This window comes from Fundulus heteroclitus, unplaced genomic scaffold (assembly GCF_011125445.2).
Source record: "Fundulus heteroclitus isolate FHET01 unplaced genomic scaffold, MU-UCD_Fhet_4.1 scaffold_46, whole genome shotgun sequence".
NCBI classification, from domain to species: domain Eukaryota; kingdom Metazoa; phylum Chordata; class Actinopteri; order Cyprinodontiformes; family Fundulidae; genus Fundulus; species Fundulus heteroclitus.
Window position 1 is genome coordinate 1540559 of NW_023396879.1, and position 25647 is coordinate 1566205.

At 42.5% G+C, this 25647-nt stretch overlaps 2 protein-coding genes across 4 annotated transcripts in view; one reads left to right on the forward strand and one right to left on the reverse strand.

Annotated features, from left to right (window-relative positions):
• Positions 1 to 1552: 1552 nt before the first annotated feature.
• LOC110367774 lies at positions 1553 to 12303 on the reverse strand. Its single transcript, XM_036131983.1, has 7 exons — positions 11939 to 12303; positions 8328 to 8401; positions 6391 to 6652; positions 3827 to 3850; positions 2750 to 2770; positions 2529 to 2635; positions 1553 to 1794 (listed from the first exon to the last, which is right to left on the reverse strand). Exons 2-7 carry the CDS (start codon positions 8391 to 8393, stop codon positions 1789 to 1791), a joined length of 486 nt encoding a protein of 161 aa, XP_035987876.1. The 5' UTR covers positions 8394 to 8401; positions 11939 to 12303; the 3' UTR covers positions 1553 to 1788.
• A 2094-nt stretch (positions 12304 to 14397) lies between these two features.
• The window catches only part of orc1 (origin recognition complex, subunit 1), a 19218-nt gene continuing 7968 nt past the window's right edge, over positions 14398 to 25647 (forward strand). Inside the window, exons 1-11 of one of the 3 annotated variants that reach the window (XM_036131838.1) lie at positions 14398 to 14640; positions 16633 to 16760; positions 16858 to 17030; positions 18008 to 18425; positions 18497 to 18731; positions 21065 to 21205; positions 21418 to 21480; positions 22950 to 23057; positions 23600 to 23864; positions 23940 to 24046; positions 24566 to 24667. In XM_036131838.1, coding sequence (XP_035987731.1) covers positions 14546 to 14640; positions 16633 to 16760; positions 16858 to 17030; positions 18008 to 18425; positions 18497 to 18731; positions 21065 to 21205; positions 21418 to 21480; positions 22950 to 23057; positions 23600 to 23864; positions 23940 to 24046; positions 24566 to 24667 — 1835 coding nt within the window. In that variant the 5' untranslated portion in view covers positions 14398 to 14545. The remainder of the gene's footprint in view (positions 14641 to 16632; positions 16761 to 16857; positions 17031 to 18007; positions 18426 to 18496; positions 18732 to 21064; positions 21206 to 21417; positions 21481 to 22949; positions 23058 to 23599; positions 23865 to 23939; positions 24047 to 24565; positions 24668 to 25647) is intronic. The other 2 variants (XM_036131839.1, XM_036131840.1) reach the window with 2 other exon arrangements.

The window sequence follows — 25647 nt, forward strand, 5'->3', positions numbered from 1 at the left end:
TGAGTCAAGTTAGTGTACGACAACCTTCACGTTGAGTTAGTGACCTATACTTGTGTTTTAGGTTCTCTGTTTTCTTTATTATTGTCATGCTGTGATTTTATTGTAAAGCTTTAGGCGTGAAACCCAGGAGGAACAGTTTCTACCGTGGCAGTGACTAGTGGGGATCCTTCAATTCTCACATCGGCTCAATAATCAGAAAAAGGTGCCAAAAGGAGGAAAAGGTGAATGAGGTCTATACAGTGTGTCCACATATATACAGTGAATCCAAAAATAAATAGAAAAAAAGGACACTTGTGCAATAATAAGGATGCAATAAGTAAAGGCTAACATATAAAGTGACCTCTGCTTAAAGTGGGTTTGTGCTGCAGCAGAGGTCCAGTAAACTTCCAGCGTTGCTCTTCTCTCTATACCTGCTGCTCCATCCAGACCTCAGAACCCGACTAGTGGACGTCTTTCTCTGTCAGCTTTTATGTTAACTGCATCGTTTTATCCTCAGCTGTCAGTAGCTTGTGGTTAAAGTGTCTCCAAAGTGAGGAAAAAAGGAAAATGCAGAAAAATACAGCATAAAATAAGGATTTTTATACGTTCCCCCGTCTCGTAAAGGTTTAATATTCTTGTGGAAACATTAAAACTGACCCGCAACACCAATAATAGCAGAGACTGGCTATAAGAGCTGCCACTAGGGGGAGTGAGAGATGAAAACTGTAATGGTTGTCTGACAATGTTTGGCTTAGTGGTTAGAGCACAGAGCTTTGGTCCCACAGGTTCTGAGTTCAACTCCCACAAGCTGCCATTCTGGGTCCCTGAGCAAGACCCTAAACCCCCAATTGCTCCCCAGGTGCCACACAGTGGCAGCCCACTGCTCCCCAAGGGGATGGGTCAAGATGCAGAAGTGAATTTCTCCAATGTGAGATCAATAAAGTTCAACTACTATTGTTGCTCCAAAGTGACAACACTGGCACGGCTTCCTTCAAAACGGGCTCTTTAATAAACGCCGTGAAAACTACAAAAATAAAAACAAGCTTTAGAAATGGATACATTTACAGACAGTCAGGTGACACATACTGTAACAAAGTCACCTCGTGACCGCCTGCCACTTCGGAGGTCTTTAATAGATTAATTCTTCTTTGTCCACTCTAAATTAAATATTAAGTAATTAAAACACCATAACCAATAAATTTACAAAATATTACAAACATAAATACAAATACCTTTACAGCTACAGGAAATACGAGACTGCTACTCTTTCCCAGATTTCTGCTCCTTCTCTCATGCAAATCTCGCTACCTTTCTTATATACGCAAATCTCGCGATAACTTTCAACAAATAGTTTCAAAAGAAATAAAATACAATAATTTTACATAAACCTCAAAATTTGAACTAAACAACTTAAAATACATAATCTGAAATAAACATACATTTTTCTAAGAAATAAATCATTTCACTGTCACTTACAACTATAAAGATGAGTAAATAAACATTTCCTTTGTAAAATTAAAATCACAAACTGTAAATTTGATCAATAAAATGTATCATAATGATCTGTTTAGACTTTTGAAGATGGGGGGGGGGGTCTACCCAGTTGGATAGGGGGTGCGTTGCTAAAATAAGTTTGGGAACTGCTGGTCTATAGGTTTAGCTACAGTATAAAGTTTCATATATATATGGAAGCAGTAAATATTCTGTAAGCAAAGACTTAAAGTCGCGTAGAGTTAACAGAAAAGCGGTGAAAGGTTTTGTGCTGCCATCTGAAGATCTTCAGACATCCATCAGCTCCCGTCTGCTGCTTCAGATCTGAAAACAAAACAGAGACGGTCAGTTAATTAGTGACTAAACATTCACATTAAAGGTCTGATGACCACAGAAGCTGAAAGGAGCTCCAATCCTCACGGGTCCACTCGTCTTTTCTCCTAATAAATATTCATCCTAGGGTCAATGTCTAACAAATATCTCTTTCCACTGCTTTGCTGATAATAAACAAATCTGCCGTTATTTATTGAGGACTAAAGCCTCTCACTACCCTGTGCCATGTGAGCACCCCCCCCCCCTATCTGCCCATTCTTAATGGAAACAACAACAGTTGAATTATTTATTGGACTTTACTACTGAGATAACCAAAAACTTCTTCCTCTTCTTCAACAATAAAACAGAGTTTATGGTATTTTGCAGATCTGGGGCCGCATGTATAAACCGTTTCTACGCATTAAAACTTATTTACTTTCCTGTTTGTATAAAAACAAACAGGAAAGCATGCTAAAGCTAAACTTTTTCAGTCGACAATAACCATAAAGTACTGAAAGTCACTCAAAAACACTGAAATAACTTCATTCAGTTTTCATCAAACCTGATGATTTTTCAAATGTTTGAGCTTTTATGGTTTAAACCATAAAAGAACACGATTAGAGCCTGAAACACCAAGAGAAGCAGCGATTAGTTCGGCTGATTTTCACCTCATTCCTCGTTAAATAGAACCTTTGACGGGTTTTTAATGCTAAGCAGAACTCACTGAGATCGACTGAAACACTCACCATCCGTGATTCACGACGTTCACGCATCCACTTGATGATGATGAAGATGATGAAGAGGAGCAGGAGTGCAGCGATGAAGGCCACAGAAACCCAAATACCAATCCATCCTGGGTGACAGAGGAAACAGTTTTATTCTCCAGCAGCAGCAAGATTTGATTTTTCTCTTTAACAGAGAAATAAAAACATGTTTTCTGGTTTATAACCAGGAAAAGGAAACTTACTTTCTTCTCCTGGTTTGTCGTCTGTAACAGCAGAAAAAAAATTGTTTTTAAACAGTAATTTGATTTTGTCCAAAATGCAGCCTGATTATTTTAATGAATCTGATAAAAAGCTTCATGTGAAACTCTTGAATACAGCAGAGGAGCTAAAATCTACAGATAAGGCCTCATATTGTTTATATACGAGCCTCATTCTGGCCACTATAAGATCCCTCAACAACAAACTTAAAAAGATCCGGTTAAGAATCGCTGCACAGATGGAGAGCTGCCTGATAATTTTCACAGTCATGTTTAGATTGGCAGCGTCCCTGATGAAGCGATGAGGCTGGAGGAGCGTACGCTGTTCAGGGCAGATCAGACGGCGGCTGCTGAGAAAAGCAGGAGGAAGAGGACTGGAGATCTACATCCACAACACCTGGTGTACTTTGGCAAAGACCGTCAGAACCTTCTGCTCACCTGACCTGGAAAACCTTGCAGGTAAGTGCAGACCACCTAAACTGTCCAGAGAGCTCAGCTCTGTGATAGTCACTGCAGGTCATATCCAGCCTAAAGCTACTGCTAAGCTAGCTCTGGAGCAGCTTTACTGCTTTGTTAGCGGCCAACTGAGCAATAGCCCAGATGAGGCTGGGATCGTTGCTGGGGACTTTAACCATGTTCATTTAAAGGCTGCGCTCCCAAGGTTCCATAAATTCATTAAATTCTTCATTATGTTACCGACCAGAGAAAATAATATATTAGATCAAGTTTACTGTAACATCCCAGCAGCAAACAAAGCTGCTGCAGCCTAACCCCCCCCCCCCCCCCCCCCCCCCACTGCTACTAACCGTTACAATCACCTTAATGTTACCGCCTGCTGCACACCATTATCTCTGAAGATCTAAATGCACATTTCTGTGAATGAAGCCTATAAGTACTATTAGTGATTTCACCACAGTAACACGCGGTAAACAATAAAGAATCTTTGAAATAATATTAGTGTTTAATGCTGCTAAATATAAAAATAGAAATGATCTCCTCTTTAGCTAAAAGTTAAGTATTTAAAGTTGTGCTGAGGAAATGTGTAACTCCATCTTTACTCACCGTCTGTTTCAGCTCGAGGACAATCTGCAAGAGAAACATGAGGATTAGTTAAAGGAGCAACAACTCTGGGAGGACATGTTCTGACCCGTCTGACCAGAACTGCTCTTTAAAAAGCAGAGGGATGATCCCCCCCCACAGCAGGTCTGTCCAAAACATGTCATGTTAACTATGTGGACCAGCAGCAGTCCTAGGAGCAACTAAGGGCCTTTGATCCAGAGCTTCTGCCCCACTTCCTGTCCTGCTGCAGGAGGCCTTCAGCCCTTGAAGCAACGCAGTGAAGGACTTAAAGATGCTGGTGAAGTTCACGCTCTGCATCTGGATTCAGCGCGCAGCAAATCTTTGCAGCACAGAAAACTAAATCCAAGCTGAACTGTAAACAAAAGAATAATAAACTAAAGTTATTTTGCAGTTCTGGTGAGACGGTGTTCCACGGCCCGCTCTGTGAGCTCTGTGAGCTGATTGGTGCTGATTGGTGGGTGGGGCCAACGTCTTTAATCGGGCAGGTGGAGGTGTGCGTCTTTGTTACTCCTGCTTGTGTAGATCTGTTTGTGTAGATCTGTTTGTCTAGATCTGCCTTTGTGAGATCTTAAGTGCCGTTTTTCAGCCAATGTGGTTGTTCCGCTGTTGCTGCGCTGGCGTTATCAGACGTAGTCGTAGTCCTTTGCAGGGCACGACTTCTGCTGGTTTCTGACCAGCCTTCTTGTTCTACCCCCGTTTTTGAAAAGCAACTCTTTATACATTTCTATCTGAGGACTACAGCAATAAATGGGGTAAATGGCTTGTAGTTGTACAGCGATTTATTAAGTCTGACAACGCCAGTCCATTCACACCCTGACGGTGGTGAGCTACGTTAGTAGCACAGCTGCCCTGGAGCAGACTGACAGAAGAGAAGCTGCTGATGCTAAATAAATTTAATGGAAATAAAATTGGAACTGTGAAAGATGTCTCTCAGCTCTTTAGTAGGACCCTTACTGTGAAATAAAATATACAATAATTCCCTTAAAACTTTTGTCTCATTCATGTTATAGGGCCAAATCAGTTTGATCTAAACTCAGTAATCTAAAATAAATTATTGTGCCATATAGCTTAGTATAATATCACGTTTTCCCTATTGGATTAGAATGAATATTATATATTTAATAGTTAATAAACACTTCTGAGTTCTCTATGCAGACGCGCTGTATCAGGTGCACTGATGTGTGATCCAGATATTTATCCCAGTGGGTTATTTTAGCCCTAAAAATATCAAAGAAAATGTAGTTATATTTGTTTACCATTTCTTGTAGATTTCTTTAAAGCATTAATGTCTGAAACAAGACATGGTACAGGGAAATGGAGCCTGATTTATCTGTGTCCCAGGGACCAGAAATGCATCGCAGAAGTTTTTCTTTGTCGCTGCCTGAACCCAGATCATGTCAACAAAGTCACAATACTTAGACTTGACAGTTCAATTTTGCTCTGAATATTGTTACCATTGTTATGGTTCCACTTAAATGTTTTTATGCTATTTACAGTGACTGAATGCTGCATTTTACCCCCGCAAAATATATTTTACTTATATCAAGTTTGTACCTTTGAGACTCAAGGCAGCTGTTTACAGCTCAAGCTTAATGTCGACAATTTACGTCAGGGTTTGTTACATACGGTGAAGAGAGAAAAAATATTTACCCATTTTCACAATTTAAGATCAGATCAAATCGTAATTAATCGATTCAGAACTCAGGCCAATATAAGCTGCCATGGTCAACATTTTTATTGTTTTCTCTCTTTCTTTCCATCTTTTCGGCACATTACTTTTAGCTATCCATGAATAAAATAAACCTAAAATAGACTAATTAAAAATGTGGCAAAACAATTCATCCAATAATACTAAAGATAAACTACAGATACATAAAGTTTTATACTCTTTCAGGAGCTTATCTTTATTATTCATCCACAGACATTCATGGCTTAATTACCTAGATACAGTAAAGCTGATGCTCTTCAATCTCTACTGCCTGCAGGTCTAAAACAGACAGTAGATGGCGCTGTTGTCCCATTTAAAGGGGTCTGCATTTAACTGCAACGCTTGTGCTGTTTTATCTGGACAAAAAAGCTGAGGCTGTTCCTGCACAGGAAGACTGTCTGTCATTTTCTAAATTACTTTTTTTGCTCCCAACCAGAAATTAACCTTTGCTATCAAATTATTTGCCACTGTATCAAAAATGGTATCAAGTATTAAGAATGTTTTTAGAATCGGTATCGAGTTTGAAATGTTAGCATGGTGCTAACCTTACTTTCTGATCATATTGCTGAATATTTTCTTCAGTGGTCAACCTCAGCAGCTGGTTGGCTGCAGGCTGATTTAAAATAAAGTGAAAAGTTGTGGGAAGGGAGACTGAGTTTGTTGTTTTTAACAGAAAAACAACGTTATGAGCCTGATGTTGGCAGTGTTGGCCATGACACCAGGAGTAAAGCAGGTATCTGGGACTGTTCCTGAGATGGAGGAACCCTGGTTAGTTTATCTGGAACGTTTCAGGTCCAGAAATGTTTTTAAATCCACAAATGTGTGTGGAGCTTCTTACCGATCTCCTTGTAGCTGATGTGGCGCTCTGGACCCTCCACCATTAGCTTCACGCTGATCGTCAGGTTGTATAAAACAACAATGATGGTCCCTGAGTCGTTGCACACGGAGCATTGGGGGGTGGAGTAGATGGAGGAGAAGTCACAGAGATCCAAGCCTGAAGCGCTTCGGGACCAGAACACTCCTGAGTCTTGATTGTCGTCGTACACTCTTTCTACGTTTTCAGCCTCCAGGGATGTTAGGCTGTAGCAGGTGAAGTTTGCCTGAAGGAAAACACACAGCAGGCTGCATGTCAACGAGCCACAGACAGATAAACAGAATCAAGACGTTCATTTCAGGTGATTCAGTTTGTCCAGCTGCTGTTTTCATATGGAACAAATTATCTGGATATTTATTTCTAACATTATTTATTATAGCCTATGTTAAACAGCAGTTAATTTTGTTTAATTATGGCCTTTTCCCCACCAATGTGCGTCAACTAGATAAAAGCACATTAGAAGTGGATTTAATAATAATAATAATAATAATAATAATAATAATAATAATAATAATAATAATATTAATAATAGAACTTTATTGATCTCACAATGGGGAAATTCACTTCTGCATCTTAACCCATCCCCTTGGGGAGCAGTCGGGGTCCAAATTGCTCAAAAGGACCAAAACCAGAGGTATGTGGTAAAACAATTGAATAAAAACAAGATGAAACTTTGAGAGCAATAAAATCCATCAATCCATCATCTAGACCTGCGCTGAGGCACAGCTCCCAACATATTGACCTTTCCCAAAAGCCCTGCCCCCAAACAGACACCGTCCAATCACAGGTCATTAGCATCTCCGGCAGCGTGCGCCGGGGCCGACATTCCACAAGACGGTGAAGCGATGAATGTGTGGATTATGCGAATCAGACAGCAGGTATCCCACGAGTTTATCTGGAGGAGTCGGTTTTTTTTCTTCCCAACGCCGAAAACACAACAGGAGCCTTGCATTGCGTTACTCCACCTGCACACTTGTGCACTTTGAAACTTGTTGTTTTTATCCAGAAAATACAGCACTTACATAATGACTCCTATTAATACTAAAAACAGAACTTTTGCACTAATATTTTATTTTTGCATTAATATTTTATTGACTGTCCATGTACAATTTTAAAACCAAATTTTGCTGCTTTCATTTATTTCTTCACTGCATGTGCCCTCTTATTTACTTTTATCTGAATGTTATGTTGTCTGTGTACTTGGTCTGGTAAATATGTCTTGTCTTCACCGTGGGACAGTGAGAAACGTAATTTCGGTCTCTTTGTATGTCTGGAGCATATGAAGAAATTGACAATAAACTTGATTGATTGATTGATTGATGAATGTCTTAAAAATAAACCTGAATCCGTACGTCTGCTCAAAGGTAAGGGGAGCATTGTCCTGCTCTAGACTTGATCGTGTCAAACTTCTGATTAATATTGTGTATAATTTAGGACTTCACTGCCAGAAGATAAGCCCATTAACTTTGGTAAATCTGTACCGTGGCTGTTCACCGTCTTTCAGTCCAAATGTTCTATTTTGTGAAAAACAAATGGAATGTTTTTGGTCATCTGATTTATCGTAAAAAAATAATCAACCGATTATTGGATTATTAAAATAATCGCTATTCGCAGCCCTATTTTAGACTTCAGTATATCCTTCCACTGCATACTGTAGCTACTCATCCTCGATCTGGAGGATATCCCGCAGGTATCGCTCCAAAACGAGTCACGATGATATACAAGCTATCTGTGTCACGAGCCAAGACTCCATTGGCTCTTTAAATTCCATCGTTTAATTTATCAAAGCATGCAGAGAGAGTTTATAATGTTGGTAATTACACAAAGACAACTTGTTACCAGTTGATAATTAAACTGACACCATGTTAGAGTGGTGGTTAAATGTGTTGTTAGTTACTTACCTTCTCTGCACAGAATGATGGGGTCAGCATCAGCACCAAACCAGCTACAAAGGCAACAACCTGCATGTTTGTCCCTAGAAGACAAAACAAATAGAAGTCAGTTATTAAGTTTGTGTCAGAAACAGTTTCAGCTTTAAAAAGGTCTTCGTTGAGCTTTTTATTTTGAGCAAGGCACTTAACCACAAGTTGACTACGTATTTAAACATAGGCGTATGAATGTGTGCACGCTACTGCTATTGGGTCAGTGATGCACATTCGCCGTACGGGGGAGCTTTGTGACCTCCAACCAGATTGTCTTAAAAAAAAAAAGGCCTTCAAAGGTCATGTCAAACAAAGTCTAAGATGGCAGCTAGTTTAAAACTGACAGACACGTTTCTCAAAATGCGTACTTGCACATTCTCGTGATGTCATCAGCCTCAGCAACACCAGACCGAGAACGGACCAATCCCTGCAGGTTGGTCTCGCTCCGCCCTCTTTACCCACCATGCATCAGAGTAGACCTGATCTGCACCGGTAGCACGATCCGTACCATCAGCTCATTTGTGCACGCTAACAGAATAACTTCCCGTAGGCAATAATTAGTTTTTTACTTTTTTATTCTTTTGTCTTTTTCCGCTCCATTAATATCTTTCTATCTGAACACTTAAAACATATACACAGGGAACATAGACGTTCACTACTTTCTGCCACCCACAATATGGCGGTGACGTGCAATCCGGCGCCCAATGGGTCGTCTACGTATGGTGAACTTCCTGTCTTGTCTTCCTCCTTTCGGCCTTTTAAGCCTTTTAGAGCGCTCTGATTCTGCCGCTTTTCTTTAAAAATCTTGGACCTTCTTTGTCAGCTCGCCGTTTGTGATTTTAAGTTGAGCAATTCACTTCCCATACTCCCATCTTTTCACCGCTTTGGCAATATTATTTCCCGTTATCACTGGAGGCTTTAAGTTATTATTTTTGTTAGTTCACGACAAAAACTCCTTTTTTGATGTGTAAATTCAGGACTTCATAACTGTTCTATTATTCGAGGAGTTTCCTCCTATACATATTCTGGCAGGCTGACCCCGATATTTTTTGTATCCCCCTATAACTTCTTCATTTAAAGCGCTAACAGCTTCAAATTTTCAGCAGGTGCTTCTTGTTATAAGAGGTGTTTATATGCCAAAAATCTAGAATGTGGGATACTGCTAATCCACTTTGGAAGGGGATACATATAGGCTCAGCATGATAGTCTGTTTCCAGCATACATTTCTTGGCTGACTTTGTGCAAGATGAGGACAGCATTACTTACAAATCCAAAGATTGGGGCCTGCTCTGATGGTGCACAGGTAGATAACATACATTATATATATATATATATATATATATATATATATATATATATATATATATATATATATATATATATATATATATATATATACAGTTAAACGCATTATTAACGGCGTTAACGTAAACCCATTTTAACGGCGTAAATTTTTGTATTGTGTGATGAATGTTCTTTTTGGCCTAGCACACTTTGTAGTTTTTTTCACATGCTGTTGCAACAATTAGTAACGTTAGAAAAACTACAACACCACTCCGGATCTAGTTAGACCGGAAACAAAACATCAGGCACGCTGCACACACACTTGGGCCATCAAAAGAGTTGACGTTACATTTTGAGTGGATGGCTAGCGTGAGACGCCGAAATGGATGCCGATAGTATTCTGAATGGAAAGTTTTCTTTTAAAAAGTTGCAAAATAATTCCATTGACAAGACCAAAGTGTTCTGTGTGTTTTGTCGTTGTGAGCTGAGCTATCATCGCAGCACGACCAGTCTGAAATACCACATAATGGCCAAGCAGTCAGCTGATTCGAATTCTTCGCCCACTCGTCAAAGCCAGGTAACAATGGATGGTTTCAGACAGAAGCGCATGGATACTACATGGATTCTATTTTTTTCACCCTTTTACTAATGGACAGTGTATTACATTGTTAGAGAGATTACTGCTCCAAGTGAAAATGTTAGAGTGAAATTTAACACTACAGTGTGCCAATGTTGTTTTTAATAAAAAACATTTGCATAAAGCAATTTAATCTACTTTTCCATATTGATAAGAGCATTAAAATGAGAAAAAAATAATGTGACAAAGAAATCAAGGGACATTTAGAATAGATAAAAATGTGCGATTAATTGCAAGTTAACTATGACATTAATGTGATTAATCGTGATTAAATATTTTCAATCGTCTGACAGCACTAATATAGATATATATATATAGATATATATATATATATATATATATATATAGATATATATATATATATATATACACATATATATATATATACACACATATATATATATATATATATAGATATAGATATATAGATATATATCTATATATATATATATATATATATATATATATATATATATATATATATATATATATCTATATATATATATATATACACACCACACACACACACTTAGAGAGGCCTTAGTCCTCGACTTAACCTGAGGTCCTTTACCGCGTGTCTTCCTCCCTCTCATAACCCCTTTCCTGTCAGCCTACTTTGAAAAAAATCAGCCAATAGAACCTCAAAATCCCAGTAAAAATGCAAGGGTCAATTCTCACAACCTAAGGATAGCAGTTTAACTTATGAATATGAAGCTTCATGCATGCTCAGTATGAGGGATTGCTGCAAAGCCATCAACAATGCAGACGACTGTCCACTGTGGCTCTACGCTCTTTCAGGAGGAGTGAATGCTGCTTGGAGAGACTTGATGCAACCTGCTGGGTTTCCTTAGAGAGGAAACTTTCTCACCAACCGTCTGGTCAGCACTTATAAGTGCTGCAGTGTTTGAAATCAATAAAACTATTAATGTGAAGTCCAAATATTTTTTAAACATCCTATTTTAATAAAATTGTAATATTTTTTATTCAAACTCGTCATATACTGTTCTTTTTTTATAAAGCGACACATCTTGTTTTCTTAATATGGTTCTTGGCTAAATTAAAATCTCATTAGATCTGATCATTTTGGCAGTAACTTTATTCAGTATTCATTTATTCACACTTGAAGTAAGCTTTATATAATCCATTCATGCGGGTCTAACGAACAAGCAGACAGCTGTGATGGACTCAGAAAGGTATATTTTTAGTTTCAGCAGACAGACATGCGACAATCTAATGACATAAAGCTGATACTTTCGTGACACATGTGGAAATGACCACAGAGCCGTTTACTTTCTCAGAACGTGTTATACTAAGTGATCAATCTAGTTTTAACCGACATAGCAATCCCTTATGATCGCACTAACAAGTGTTACATTCTCAATTTTAACCCACTAACTGAACGATAATGTAAGGACACTATTCCTATATTTCGTTAAGAGAAATAAAACATCTTGAATGAGGCGGAGTGCTGAATGCGCTCTCCCGACGCAGGGAATACCCAGTTTGGCACGGTCTCAACTTTGCGCACTAGCTCAGGCTCCTTCCCCACCAGAGAGCTGACATTCCACGTCCCAAGATCCAGCTTCTGCAGCCTGGTATTACTATTGCTATATTAATTATTGCTGCAGCTGTTACTGCCTAATTCAACTGGAATAAAAGAGTAACTCACAGTGATGATCTGTGCACCTGTTGCCAGGTTGCCTCCTCCTTCCGTCTGCAGCTCCAGGGGAAGATGACCTCCATCATATGGCCCTATTTTAAGACCAACCACCGGCCGACTGATGGGCATCTCCTTCCGCCTCCTTCCTCAGTGAACCAGACCTTCTGCTCCAAAACCTCCCAAATAACGCGAGAAATCCCGGCCGATCGCGCCATCATCTCCAGAGGAAAGTTCACTGGTTGTTTTTCTGACGCTCCTGCAGCTGAAATAAACGTCAGAGTTCCAGAAATGCCGCCAAAGACGCTGAAACCAGGCGGAGACGCTGCTGTGGAGAGCAAAATGGCCAGCGGATGGATACTTAGTGAGTATTTCCGGAACTAGGTCCTCCTCTGACGCAACACCAGGCACGCAGGAAACACACCTATGAGAATCTGACTTCATGAATTACACTAAAAGCAAATACACAAAAACACCTGTACCGTTTTTTAGATGTTAAATCAAAGCAGAGTGCACCTGAGTAGGTGATTTTAATATACAGGTATTTGTAATAATGCATAAAAATGTGAGTGTTATGTGCAAATGTGTGTACGCCATCGTCTTTTTTTTTAAACAAAGTTATAAGTCTCCGCTAGATGCGGACCATCTGTGTTTTAACACCAATAAGACCAAGGAGATGGTGATCGACCTCAGGAGAAGACCCCTACCTCACTCACCTGTGAACATCCAGGGGCAGGACAAGCCATCAATCTCTACAACGCCTCCCTCAGTTATCCTAACACCCCCCTAACACTTATACATATATAAGTCAATATATATATATATATATATATATATAGACTTATATATGTATATATTTATATTACTTGTGGAATGTTGTAAATATATATATATATAAATGTGTGTATGTCTGGAGTGTGTAACAAAAATAATTTCCCTCTTGTATTATTAAAGTGTGTCTGATTCTGATTCTGATTCTGAATGTATTGATTTTATAAAACGTTAAGGTGAAGTCTGACTATTCCAGTTCAAGGGTGGTAGGTAGACCTTCGTATGACACAACGGCAGTGAAGTAGCTCTCAGTTTTAGAAGGGTTGGATTTAGAAGAACGAAAGAGACTTTAAAACACAGCAGGGATGTAAACAGTTACTGAGTTTGTTGGGGAGCAGTAAAGATTATAAAGTCTAACAGCTGCCAGGAGGAAGGAGCTGTGATAAAGCTGCTCCTGTTTATTATGTTGTGCTTTATGCATCATGTCCCAAATACACGGTAAGATTTCTGGTTTTCTGTAACCAGCAGCTATGAGGCCAAAAGAAAAGCAACATCTGTGCAAACTAATTCACTTTTGTCACAGAAGCCAATCAGTTAATGGATCAAAGCTCTGCGTATCTTATTTTGTGTATTTAGTGTATTTTAAATTGTCATATTTCATGCTAATTTTTTTTATTGAAGATATAGACAAAATAATCACTGGGGTTGATTTACATTTTTACTAAAGAAATTCGGGACAGTCTGTTGCAGGATGTTTATGAGTAATAAGCACTGAGCTCTATTATACACTGGAGTGCTAATAGCCGCTGTTAGAACGAGTCGCTGTGAAGCCACCAGCCGCCATATTGGTACTCCCTATTTCCCCCCAGTAACTAGTGAATATGTGCGCTACAGCATCGAATAACGAGGATTTTCTCATGTTCAGGGGGGGCTTAAAACTTTTAAAATGTCAAATGCCATATACTTTTATGTTATGTTCTAAAACTATCAAGTACTGAGAAAGTTATGTGCTGAAATATTTTGCATTTTATTCATTTAAATATACATATATAACATTTATAAATATATAAATAACGATATACAAAGCATATATTTACATATATGTACACATATATATATACATAGATACATGTACAAATATTTATATATACATATATATATTTAATATGAATAACATGTAAAATATTTCAGCACATAATTTCCTAGTAGTTGATAGTGTTAGTACATCCACTGACTGTAGAATTACCTGTGAAACGTTTTCACTCAGCCAGAAAACTGCTTGTTATTCCAAGCAAATCCTATGGGATTCTGTGAGAGTAGGGAGTAGCAAGATGGCGGCCAGTGACTTCAGTTTTTCGGCAAAATCAGCACTCCAGTGTATTATATAGCTCAGTGGTTATAAGAGCATTTTACATGTTTTTAAAATACCAATATAAGGTGATAATAAAAACACAAACAACTGCAGACAATGACTAAAATAAGATAGAAAGGAATTAGGAGCACTTCTTTGATCTTTTTACCTTCTTACATATTGGCTGAGGTGACTCATCAATTTAAATGTTAATTTAATTTTTCAAAAACAAAATCGCTTGTGGGTCTATCTCTTTCCCTGCCGCGGAAGAACACAACGTTTCGGGTGTGTGTGTGTGTGCGTCTTTTCAGAGTAGACGGGACTACTTTGATGGGAGGAGCCACGTGTTTTTTCCCGCGAACTTTTGCTCTGATCTGTTTCCGGCGGGTCGTCCATTAACGTGGAGCGTTTTTGTTTTTAACACAAAGGTCCGGATCAGGCCCAGTTGGACCGGGACCGGGTTTATTTTTTACCCTCCTCTCTGCGGGTCTCCCGGGATGAAGTACTTCACCAGGCGGAGGGCGAAGCGGATCTACGAGTGGCGCGGAGAGCCTGGAGGCTTCAACAGAAAGCTGAAAACTAGGGAGTATGGGTGAGAGCTCAGCAGGCCTTTTTTTTACCTGGTGCTACTGTCACTAAACGGCCTAAAAAATAAAAGAAAACATTTAATCTTTCATTTAAAAATCATCAACAGTTAAGTTAGTCACTTATTTACAAAATTACAGATTATTTTTGCTCATCTCAGTGATTATGGCTGACAGAACAACTGGAACATATGTTGATTTATTAAAACATAAAAACAAATGGAGCATTAAAGTATTGCATTAGAGTAATAAGGAGAATTTAAACATATAAAATTTAACAATCTAAAGGTGAGGAAGCAAACTATCCAGGGCCGGTTTAACCTGCTGGCAGGGCCCGGGGCTGCGGGGGTCCTGGGGGTTTGGGAGGATAAATTAGTCAATAGATAATAATCATTTCCTGTTTTCTTTACCTGCTAAGAACAAATGTTGCACCTGGTGGACGTCTGTGTCTGCGGCTCACTCCTTCCACCTTCTGCTGGCAGATAAACAATGCAACTTGCTTTCTGTCGTACATCTAACGCAAAATTTATTAATATAGCACATTTCAGTACAGAGACAATGCAAATACAATGCTTTACTTGATTAAAACATTGGAAAATAAAACTGAATAAAAGCAAGTAGGGATAAAATGTAGAAACAAAATACAACATGGGAGAATAGAAACTAAAAGCAAACATTAAAAACAGGCTGGACTAATGTTTTATTCTTTTAGGCTCATACTTTTCATCATGAAGTCAAACTTTGTTCAACCTGGTAAAATCTCACTGAGTTTAAGAACATATTTATGTGAATAAATGCATTAAATGGTCAATAATAATAAATTAAGTGGCTTTGAATGAATGTTTTTTACCAGTTCAGACAGCAGTAGAGCTGCTGCTGGCGTGGAGGTGATGAAGAGGGGACGTTCTAAAACGCTTAACGTGAAAAACGCTTAACGTGAAAAACGCTTAACATGAAAAACGCTTAACGTGAAAAAACGCTTAACGTGAAAAACGCTTAACGTGAAAAACGCTTAACATGAAAAACGCTTAACGTGAAAAACGCTTAACGTGAAAAACGCTTAACGTGGCTTAAGGTAGGAAAACAACGAGGAATCATCACCAAATTGTGCATGGCCATATCTTTGACTTAAGCCAGTCAAAAAAAAATAAACCGAAATCCAACGATTATAGAAGATATCTCACATTAACGTTTTCTTCTTCATTGGCGCCTATGGCGAGAAAAAGGCTTAACGTGGTTTATTGTACTTAAACAATGCTCAATGATCACCAAATTTCTCTCATATATTGCTCCTCATAAGCACACGAAACTATCAAAAAATCGAAACCAAAGTCCAATTATTATGGACGTTATCTGACATTAAGCGTTGCTGCTTCATTGAGGCCTATATTAAAAGAAAAAAGCTTAACGTGGGTTCGATATTTTTTATAGTTTTACGTGGACATGAAAAATATGAGAGAGAAATTTGGTGATCACTGAGCGTTGTTTAGGTACATTAAACCACGCTAAGCCTTTTTCTTTTAATATAGGCCTCAATGAAGCAGCAACGCTTAATGTCAGATAACGTCCATAATAATTGGACTTTGGGTTTGACATTTTGTCAGTTTTATGTGCTTATTAGGAGCAATATGAAAGAGAAATTTGGTGATCATTGATCGTTGATTATGTACATTAAACCACGTTAAGCCTTTTTCTCACCATAGGCGCCAATGAAGAAGAAAACGTTAATGTGAGATATCTTCTATAATCGTTGGATTTCGGTTTATTTTTTTTGACAGGCTTAAGTCTTCATGACAAGATATGGCCATGCGAAATTTGGTGATGATTCCTCGTGGTTTTCCTACATTAAGCCACGTTAAGCTTTTTAGAATGTCCCGATGAAGAGCAGCAATAAGGAGCCAGAGGAACCTTTATATAGAACCTTAGAACCAGCAGGTTCTAATGTTCTATATAACTTAATAAATCCTTCTATCTCAAACGTTTTAACGGTGTGGTTTCAGCTCGCTGGCCATCCGGGTGGAGGGTCTCCCTCAGACCACCGTCATCAGCACCGGGCAGCACATCCTGATCGAGGGAGTCGATGACGACAACCCGTACGTGGCCCGGCTGGTGCGGCTGTTCTCAGACGGTACGTTCCTCACCGACCCGTTAGAACTCTGGTTCTGTGCCACATGCTGCCTCTGGGTTCCAAACACAAACCGACCCGAGACCCGCTGCCGTTCCAGAGAGCGGCGAGCAGAAGAAGGCCGAGGTGCAGTGGTTCGTCCGGGTTTCTGAAGTGCCTTTGGGCAAGCTGAAGCTGCTGGGCAGAGATCCGCACCCGCAGGAGATCTTCTTCTACGCGGGGCGCGGCTGTGACGACGAGGTCAGCGCCGAGTCCATCCTCCGACCCGTCCAGGTGAGCAGAACCAGAACACGACCTGAGAGAAGAAATACAGAGAGAGAAAAATAATTAGCATTTCTCATAAAAAACAGCTTAAAAAGTTTGTTTTTGCTGAAATGTTTGTGGGTAAATCCTCAAAGTGGTCCAGATCGTAATTTATAAGCAATTTTTTATGGTCTGAGGGGAAAAAAAGAGAAATAAGAAACTTTAAAAGATTAGTTCCCATTAAAATCCTCTTCAAAAACGATATTTAAAGATAAATCATCTGCAATAAAAGAGAACATATTTTAGACTCTGCAGGTCTTATTCAGATTTTTTTTTTCTGGATTGTTATGTTTTTTTTTTTTTTTTTTTGCAAAGTCGTTCTAATAATATTGAACGCTTTTCTCCAGGAAACATCAAACTAATTGTTTTTATGCTGTAAAGTGTCTAACGGGGATAATTAAAGGGAAACGCTGTTTTCTGCCGTTTCGCGTAGCTTCAGCTGCTAACGTAGCACTCAGGTCTGTTGGATGCAGCCGGGAATTGTGGGAAATTGAGTTCATTCACCCACTTAGAATGTCGAGGGCAACTTTTAATTACTGTATTAATTAAAAATACCCCTGGAGTCAGAAAAGTCCGACTCAGAGCCACAGGGGGAAGTGGCTCAAACCTGAACTGGAAGTCCGATCTGACGGCGCCGCTGGTTCTGATCACATGACCCACAAGAAAAATCAGATTACGGCCAAATTTGCCTGAAGTCCTAAAAACACAGGAAGCAAAAAGTCTCCTTAAAGCTTTTTACTTGATGCATTTTTAAAATGCAGATTCTATATATTCTAATTTCTTAATTTCTCGTTTTAGTAATATTAGGATATCATGATGGAAGCGTATCTCCTGTTTTATTTCTGTGAAGCTGTAAACCTTTCAGTCGTGATTAAAACTCTTTAACGAGGAGCTGGAAGGCGGTTGTGTTGACCTATTGACCCCTGAAGCTCCGCCCCCCTCTGCAGGTGAAGCACCTGGACGCCGCCGCTCCGTTCCCCGGTTCTGCAGACAGAGAAACTCTCTACGTCAAATTCTCCTGGGACTCAAAGACCTTCAGCGCCGTGGACCCGTCTCAGGTGGAGTCCCCTCCCCCTCGCCCCCCCAACCCCTCCCTGCCTCCGTCTCCCCCACGCTCCCCCCCCGCAGCCACGCCTGCCTCCAGGGGCCCGGGCCGGCGCGCCCTCCCCACCCCGGACCCGGCGGTCCTGCGCAGGGCGGCGCTGGGGGACGTGCGGGGGGGCGGAGCCTCGGCGAGCGCCGGTAAGGTGGAGGTGGAGTCGCTCCACTCCATGACCAAACTGTCGGCCTCAAAGTGCCTCAGCGCCAAGAGGAGGAACGCCGTGGAGCGGACGCCGGGCGTTCGCAAGCAGCTGCAGCTCGGCAGTGAGTCTCCGTCATTGGTTGTCCTCAAACAGGAAGCGGAACCGGCCAATCACAGAGCGGTATGCCCTCAGGTCCGGAGGAGACGGCGGAGCTCCATGAGGACATCCTGGAGCGGCTGCTGAAGGAGGAGCTGGACGCGGGCCGACCGCTGGCCCACAGGCTGGCCTTCTCCCCCCCCAGCTCCCCCCCGCTCACCCACAGCCCCTCCCCTCTGAGGAGGACCAGCAGGAGCCCCGGCCCCCAGGAGGGCGCCGGCCTGAAGGCGTCCCTCAGTGAGGAGGACAGCCCTGCGTCTCCGTCCAGCAGGTCAGTCCCCCACAGCCACTGTGAGGATTATTAGCTTATTTTGATTGTCAACACGTTTTATTGAAGGCTTTAGATTTTAGAAACTTGCATTTAAACAACATGCTGAGTGCACAGACACGTCACAGTATGAGTGTTGCTTATAAATATAGAGAAGAAATGCAACGTAAATACAGTCAAGTGTAGCGTGTATAATTACACACGTAAAAAGTAAAATGGCACCCCTGAAATAATAATAAAAAGCAAAAATATGCCAAAAAATTAAAAATAAGGGACAAAACCTTGAGTTAAGCAGTTTGTTCGTCAGCAAAGAGGGAAGTTAAAGCTTTGAAATATTGCATTAAGGGGCTTCATTGTTGATAAAACTTTTCTGTTCGTCCCCATTGTTGCATATTTTATATTTTCCAGCTGTAGAAACGACATCGTATCGTGTAGCAGATATGGTGCTACTCCTCCACAATAGCAGTGTTTTATGTCGAGCAACCAGTGAATGAAGTAAATATGTAAACAGGTCAGACTGTTGGAGGGAAAATTTAGGGCAAAGCTCTTGGAAACTGGAAAAAGTCCCATCGGTGTAGAAGTCTCCAGTCGTTCCTGATCCCTCGTCTTATTATTAAATCATGATTGGACAAATGGAGCTAACCCTAGGTCTATTCAAGGTGATCAACAGTACGCAGGAAAATAATATCCACATTTAAAGCTTTAATCTCCCCCCTACATAAGAAGCCGTCTGAATTGTCCGCCCCGTGTTATTTATCCCAGCACTGCTGCACAACCTAAGCTAAAAGTGAAAAGTCCATTACAGACAGAGAATTTCTCTTCATTCCATCCTTACGTGGAGATATAATTGAAATGTTAATTTTACAGATGAGACTTAAGTAACAGAAAAACATGCTATATCACAACAAAACACAGAAACATATGTAAACTCACAGAAGTGGTCCCTGACGGCCGTTAAACTGTTTATGTATTTAGTTTATGTCCAGGCTGGATTAAAAGAAAAAGAGGAAATAAAAGGACTCCCAGTGAAATTAGTTTGTGTCCGTGGATTAAAGTAAATCTAATTTTAGTGTTCGGTCAGGAATGTCTGGAAAATGATCATTGTTTAACCAGTCCCCCCCCCCCCCCCCCAGTATTTACACTTTCAGTCCTGTGGACCTTTTGATGCTGTGTGAGGCACAAAGCTGCTAACCTGACTCTGCCAGCTGTATGTCTCGCTCCGCCTAGCTCCACTCATCCATCTGGGACCTCTCCATAGGAATTGCCTTTACTGAAGGCTGGGGCTTATCAAAACTCCTTGCATATGATTGGATAAGCCACTTGTCTGTCATCTTTATCGACGTGCTATTTCAACCACTCACACCGAAGCTAACCCGTGACGCTGTAAGAGCGACTCTGTTTGCAGCTCTACTGACGTTTTATTGACAGTGAGCTGACAGGAAGAGGGGGGAAGACAGGCGACAAAGCACCGCGGGTCGGAGTCGATCCCAGGCCGACCGCGTTGAGGACTAAAGGCCTCCTAACATGGTTAGCGCTAACCACTCCGGGGGACGTCCGCTGGAAAACAAAACTTGCCAAATCCGGTCGGGAGAAGGGCGAAAACATGGTTTCCACCAACAAAAGCCTTCAGAGGCGTTCTCTGATGTTCTTTTAATGTAACAATATTAGGTAGATTGGACAACACGGAAGAAATAGCAGCATCAATGCTAACGCTTGCTTCCTCGACGAGCCGCCATTGCTGTCAAAACAGTCTCACGTCATTGTCGCTTCTCCACTACGTCACATCTATGAAACTCCAGCCCTGCGTCCTGATTGGCTGGACAATAAAAATGGTTGGAGAAATCACTTTCTATGGGCGATGTCCCAGATGTATGTGAGTGAAGCTAGGCGGAGCGACATATAGCTGGCTATAGTCAGGTTACAAAGCTGCAGGATAGTGAAGTGAAACCTCGTCTCATACAGCTCTGTCCTGACGGTGCTGGATGCTGAACGCTGCGTGTTCAGGGCAGAGCTGAGGTCCGGGACATTAAAAATCTGCTGACCCGCAAAAAATAGCTGCTGTCCTTTCTTCACAGCAGCAGCTCAGATGAGATGGACTGTATTGATCTCACAGTGGAGAAATTCATCGGCTCAATTATCCAAACTAGGACTCGCTCCGTCTGCTGAAGGCCCAAAAAACAGAAACTAACTGGTCTCAGTTTCTCACTTTCTGCTGGTTTGGCCCATAAAGCTCTCTGCACCCTCCACATAAAACCAATCGGCGAGGAAGAAACCGTCGTCATGATAACGATGAAGTTTAGGGTTGTTTTAATCTGGGCTGTTCTAACGCTGGTCACTACGGACCGGTTCCTCTCCAGTCATCGGACCTCTGAAGCCCCGGAGCCGGACCTGCTGACCAGCGCCGCTAAAACTCCAAGCAGCAGCAGAAGAAGAAGAAATGCCACGCCGAGGAGAAACGGCGCCACCTGGAGGGAGACGTGAGTCGGACACTGAACGCCTCGCTGGGTTCGGGTCACCTGGTGGCGGTGGGGACGTTCACGCCGAGGCTTCTGGGAGTTTGAGTCCTGAGTCACAGCTTGTGGGGTTTTCTCTGTGTCTGTGTGTGTTTCTGCACAGGAGGCTGAATCTGAAGGGTTTTAGAAACCCAGAATGCTCTGAGGTCTGAGTCTCTGTGTCTGTTTCCCAACAGAACCAGAACTCCCTCCAGAAAGAAGGACGGAGAGACGGTGAAGGAACCATCTCTGGCTGTTCTGTGAGTACCAACGCTCTGCGGGTTTACGTTCCGTTTACAAGCTGCCACAGAACATCAGAGCCCAGAGTTCGCTCTGTAGACCCGAGGTTCTGGTGAGGCGGGGCTCACTGGGTCCAACAGGAGCACCGGGAACTCTGGGCCTTCATCCCGACCCGTTTACCGCCCACTTTATGTGTAGAAAAGGCCGCTGGTGCCGTTTGGGTTCTGGTAAATCAAACTTAAAACTCAAAGTAATATAGTAATAGTAAAAAAGTAATATAGTAATAGTAAGTTAATATTAATTACCATTTAAATGTATATCAAATTCAAATGGTAATTAATATTAACCAGCATGAATCAAGGAGTAAACATTACTGTCTATAGCCACAAGAGGGCGCTCCAGGCTTTTGAAAACTATATTTGTAACTTATAGAGTGAGCAGATGTCTCTGATCTTGGTGACCTGTTCCCAGCTAATTCTGTCCCACATTATGTTCTATCATCATGGAGGAAGAAAGTTTAGCTCAACCAGGTTTTTACGGTTTTCATTAGAGAAACCTGGTCACCTTAACTTAAACATAAATTAAAACCATTAACTTATAAACAACAAAGACTGAACACATGTACATATGATTTATTTCTCTGTTTTATTCTGCATTAACGCAGCAGAGCGCTGCCTGGTTCAGCTCTAAGGACTCAGAACCGTTACTGGGCCGTCCTGAAGCTAACAGCAGCTAGCGCTAGCTTACAGCTCTGTTGTCTGATGCCTACAGTCCGGTGCGACTTGTATTTGTTTTTTCCCTCTTTATGATGCATTTTTTGACCGATGCGTCTTATATTCCAGAGTGAATACGGCACCTCTGTGACAGAACCTTGTTTTACGTGGCACGCCTCTAAAGCTGCAGCTTAGCATGAGGCGTCCCTCTCTGCAACTTTAAAATGTAGTTTTCCTCTCCTCTGCTCCTCATATCGTCTCAGTCAGCAGAGCGCTGTAGAAGCCAACATGTCTATATAAGACAGGAAGTGATGCGTGTACAGCTGGCTGTTTTTATAAGCAGGTAACGGTGGAATAAATCAACTTTTAACTGATAGAACAGCGTCTGGACATTTCCTGGTTACCAGCTCAAACCTGCAAATACTCATCAGCCATAAAGTTCTGGTTTAAAAACACTCCAGTGGCTCTAAACGTCAGCTTAGCCCCTCCAGGTGCTGTACGTTCACATCACTCCTCTGCTGGCCCACTTTCCCCCAGTAGTTCTGTTTGGGTTCTGATGTGATGAGGTGAGAAACTGAATTTTAGGTTTTGATCCACTGCAGACCAGAACCGTCACAGTTAACAAAAATAAATGCTTCAGTTGACCATTTTTTAACTGAATTACTGTAATAAATAACATTTTTTTCCTGTTAAGCTGCATCTGTGAGATGTTCCCGTCTGGTTCGGGTTTGCTTCAGAACCCTGTGACCCGGTCCGTTTATCTCTCTGCCCCTCAGAGCCGAGGAGGAGAACGAAAACTCGCCAGCGCTGCCGACCGGCGCCACTCCCAGGAGCTCCAAGAGGAAGTCGGCTCTGAAGGTGGCGTCCCGGATCAAGAGGCAGCTGTGAGTCCGGACCGCCGCCGTCCTTCGTCACCCAGCAGAACCCGGGTCTGTTCCGCCGGGTCTGTTCCGCCGGGTCTGTTCCGCCGGGTTTGTTCTGCCGGGTCTGTTCCGCCGGGTCTGTTCTGCCGGGTCTGTTCTGCCGGGTCTGTTCTGCCGGGTCTGTTCTGCCGGGCCTGTTCTGCCGGGTTTGTTCTGCCGGGTCTGTTCTGCCGGGTCTGTTCTGCCGGGTTTGTTCCGCCGGGTTTGTTCTGCCGGGTCTGTTCTGCCGGGTCTGTTCTGCCGGGTTTGTTCTGCCCGGTTTGTTCTGCCGGGTCTGTTCTGCCGGGTTTGTTCTGCCGGGTTTGTTCTGCCCGGTCTGTTCTGCCGGGTCTGTTCTGCCGGGTCTGTTCTGCCGGGTTTTGTTCTGCCGGGGTTTGTTCTGCCGGGGTTTGTTCTGCCGGGGTTTGTTCTGCCGGGTCTGTTCTGCCGGGTTTGTTCTGCCGGGTTTGTTCTGCCGGGTTTTCTCCGCCTGAGTTGATCCGATTCGACGTTTTTCCTCCCAGGAGCCTTCTGGGCGACCAGAACCAGCAGAACTACGACGACGAAGAGGACGAAGACGTGTTTGTGCCATCCAAGAAGGAGCTGCAGAGCAGCAGCGAGGAAGAGGAGGAAGAGGATGAAGGTGAGGAAGAGGAGGACTCTGGGCCGGACAGTGATGAAGAGGTGGTGGCGAAGAAGAGCCGCCGCTCCTCGTCCTCCGCAGGGCCTCGTACTCCCAGAGCGAAGCGGAAAACGCCGAGGAAGACTCCGAGGAAGACTCCGAGGAAGGTGAGTGTTGCCACGGAGACGGCGGTGAAGGGAAACCCTGATGAGACGTCCTCACGTCCTGCGTTGTCTCTGCAGAGCGCCCCGAGCACGCCTCGGACCCCCCGCCACGCCGCGCCCAGCATCCCCAGCAGGTCTCAGCCGGCCCGGCAGCCCGCCAACGTCCTGGAGGAGGCCAGAACCAGGTCAGAACCAGAACCAGAACCTCTGCTCTGAGTGCGACACCAGCTGAAGGCCTCAGAACCAAACATGTGACCTCTGACCTCTGGAGGCGTGGCTCTAAACAAGGACGTGGAGGAAACGTCTCCCTGACGCGGCGCCGCCTGAACTCAGCAGCCAGACCTGCTTTAAAAGTAGAATCTGATCATTTAAAGTTTTCTAATTAAACTAATAAAATAATTTAACTGAATTAAATAAACAGCTGGCAGCACTGAGGCCTGGCCTAGAAGGTCCCGGGTTCAAATCTCTGACCGTGGGTTCTCTCCAGCTTAGAATAATAATCTTTATGTTTCAATAAAACTTTCCAGGTAAACTTGTCCTCTGCATGCGATCCAGGAGGGGCTGGCAGTGGGCGGGGCCGGCAGTGGGCGGGGCTAACAGTGGGCGGGGCTAAGGGTCTTACTCTGGGACCCAGAGTGGCGGCGCCTAACCGTAGAAACCTGAGATGATCTTTCTGATGACTGTGACTCGGTGTTCCTCCTCAGGCTCCACGTGTCGTCGGTGCCGGAGTCTCTGCCCTGCAGGGAGCAGGAGTTTCAGGACATCTACAGCTTCGTGGAGAGCAAGATCCTGGACGGCACCGGCGGGTGAGGAAGCGTCCGGGTTCAGATGTGGTTCTGATAGAACCTGAAAGGCTCGTTTTAGTTCAGCCGGGCTGCGTTTGTGGTGAAGAATAAAACCCGTTGCTCTGTACCTCCTGATTAATGAGCAACATGTTTTAGTTTGCTGTTAGCAGAGAAACACCAAAAAATTAACCAGTTCGCTCTCTGTTTTCCTTCCAGGCAGCGCCGCCTTATTTACGGTAGAACCGCTCAGCAGACGCTCTTTCAGGGGTTTTTATTTAGGCTTTGCTTTAAGCTGGGCGTACACTATATGATATTTTCAATCGTTGTTCTCAGCTACAGTTTAAACCTCAGTGTTTAAAGTTCTCAGCTCTCCATCTCTGTTCTCTGATGATCTGACTGCTCACACTGTGTGTCTAAAAACCACGTGAGAGAGATGGCGCTACTCAGACTCGTCTATCTGGAAGCCAAATGTAAACAGTAGAAGAAGAAAAAGACGGAAGTGTCAATGCTCTCTGTTAAATATGAGGCTCACTAGAAGGAAACGCGCTGCCTTGGTTATTCTACGAGTTTCTCCTCTGTAGTTTGACTCCATGTCACACAGACCGCCATCATGCTTCTCTGCTTTCCTGTGTTTCCGTCTGAGAAGAAAAACCAGAAGAAGAAGAATTCCCTTGTCTGCACATGCTCAGTGCACGAGGATGGGGGAAACCAGCAGGAGGCGCTCATGAGGGCCGACTGAATGTCAGACATGTTTGATTTTCATCTGACCGTCTGATTCCTGATCAGGTCATGAGAGGCTGATCGCCCCTCGTTACGCCCTGGATGCTACACAACACAGGATGATAATCGTAGTGTTGTCCAGCTTAACTCTTACTTATAGTCACAATTTCAACACATTGTGCACCAGGAGCATCACAAAGTGATCCAAAAATTGGGGAATTAATAAACACCTGAAGTTATGCAGGAAGCAGACCCTGCAGGTCAGAACGCTAACAGAATCG

Bases quoted from the DNA above. Each gene is read 5' to 3' on its own strand.
- LOC110367774 (XM_036131983.1), bottom strand. From the start codon at position 8,393: ATGCAGGTTGTTGCCTTTGTAGCTGGTTTGGTGCTGATGCTGACCCCA. The intron at 6,653-8,327 runs GTAAGTAACTAA...GTTTTCCTTCAG, and splicing joins CATCATTCTGTGCAGAGAAG to GCAAACTTCACCTGCTACAG. The intron at 3,851-6,390 runs GTAAGAAGCTCC...TTTCTCTTGCAG, and splicing joins CATCAGCTACAAGGAGATCG to ATTGTCCTCGAGCTGAAACA.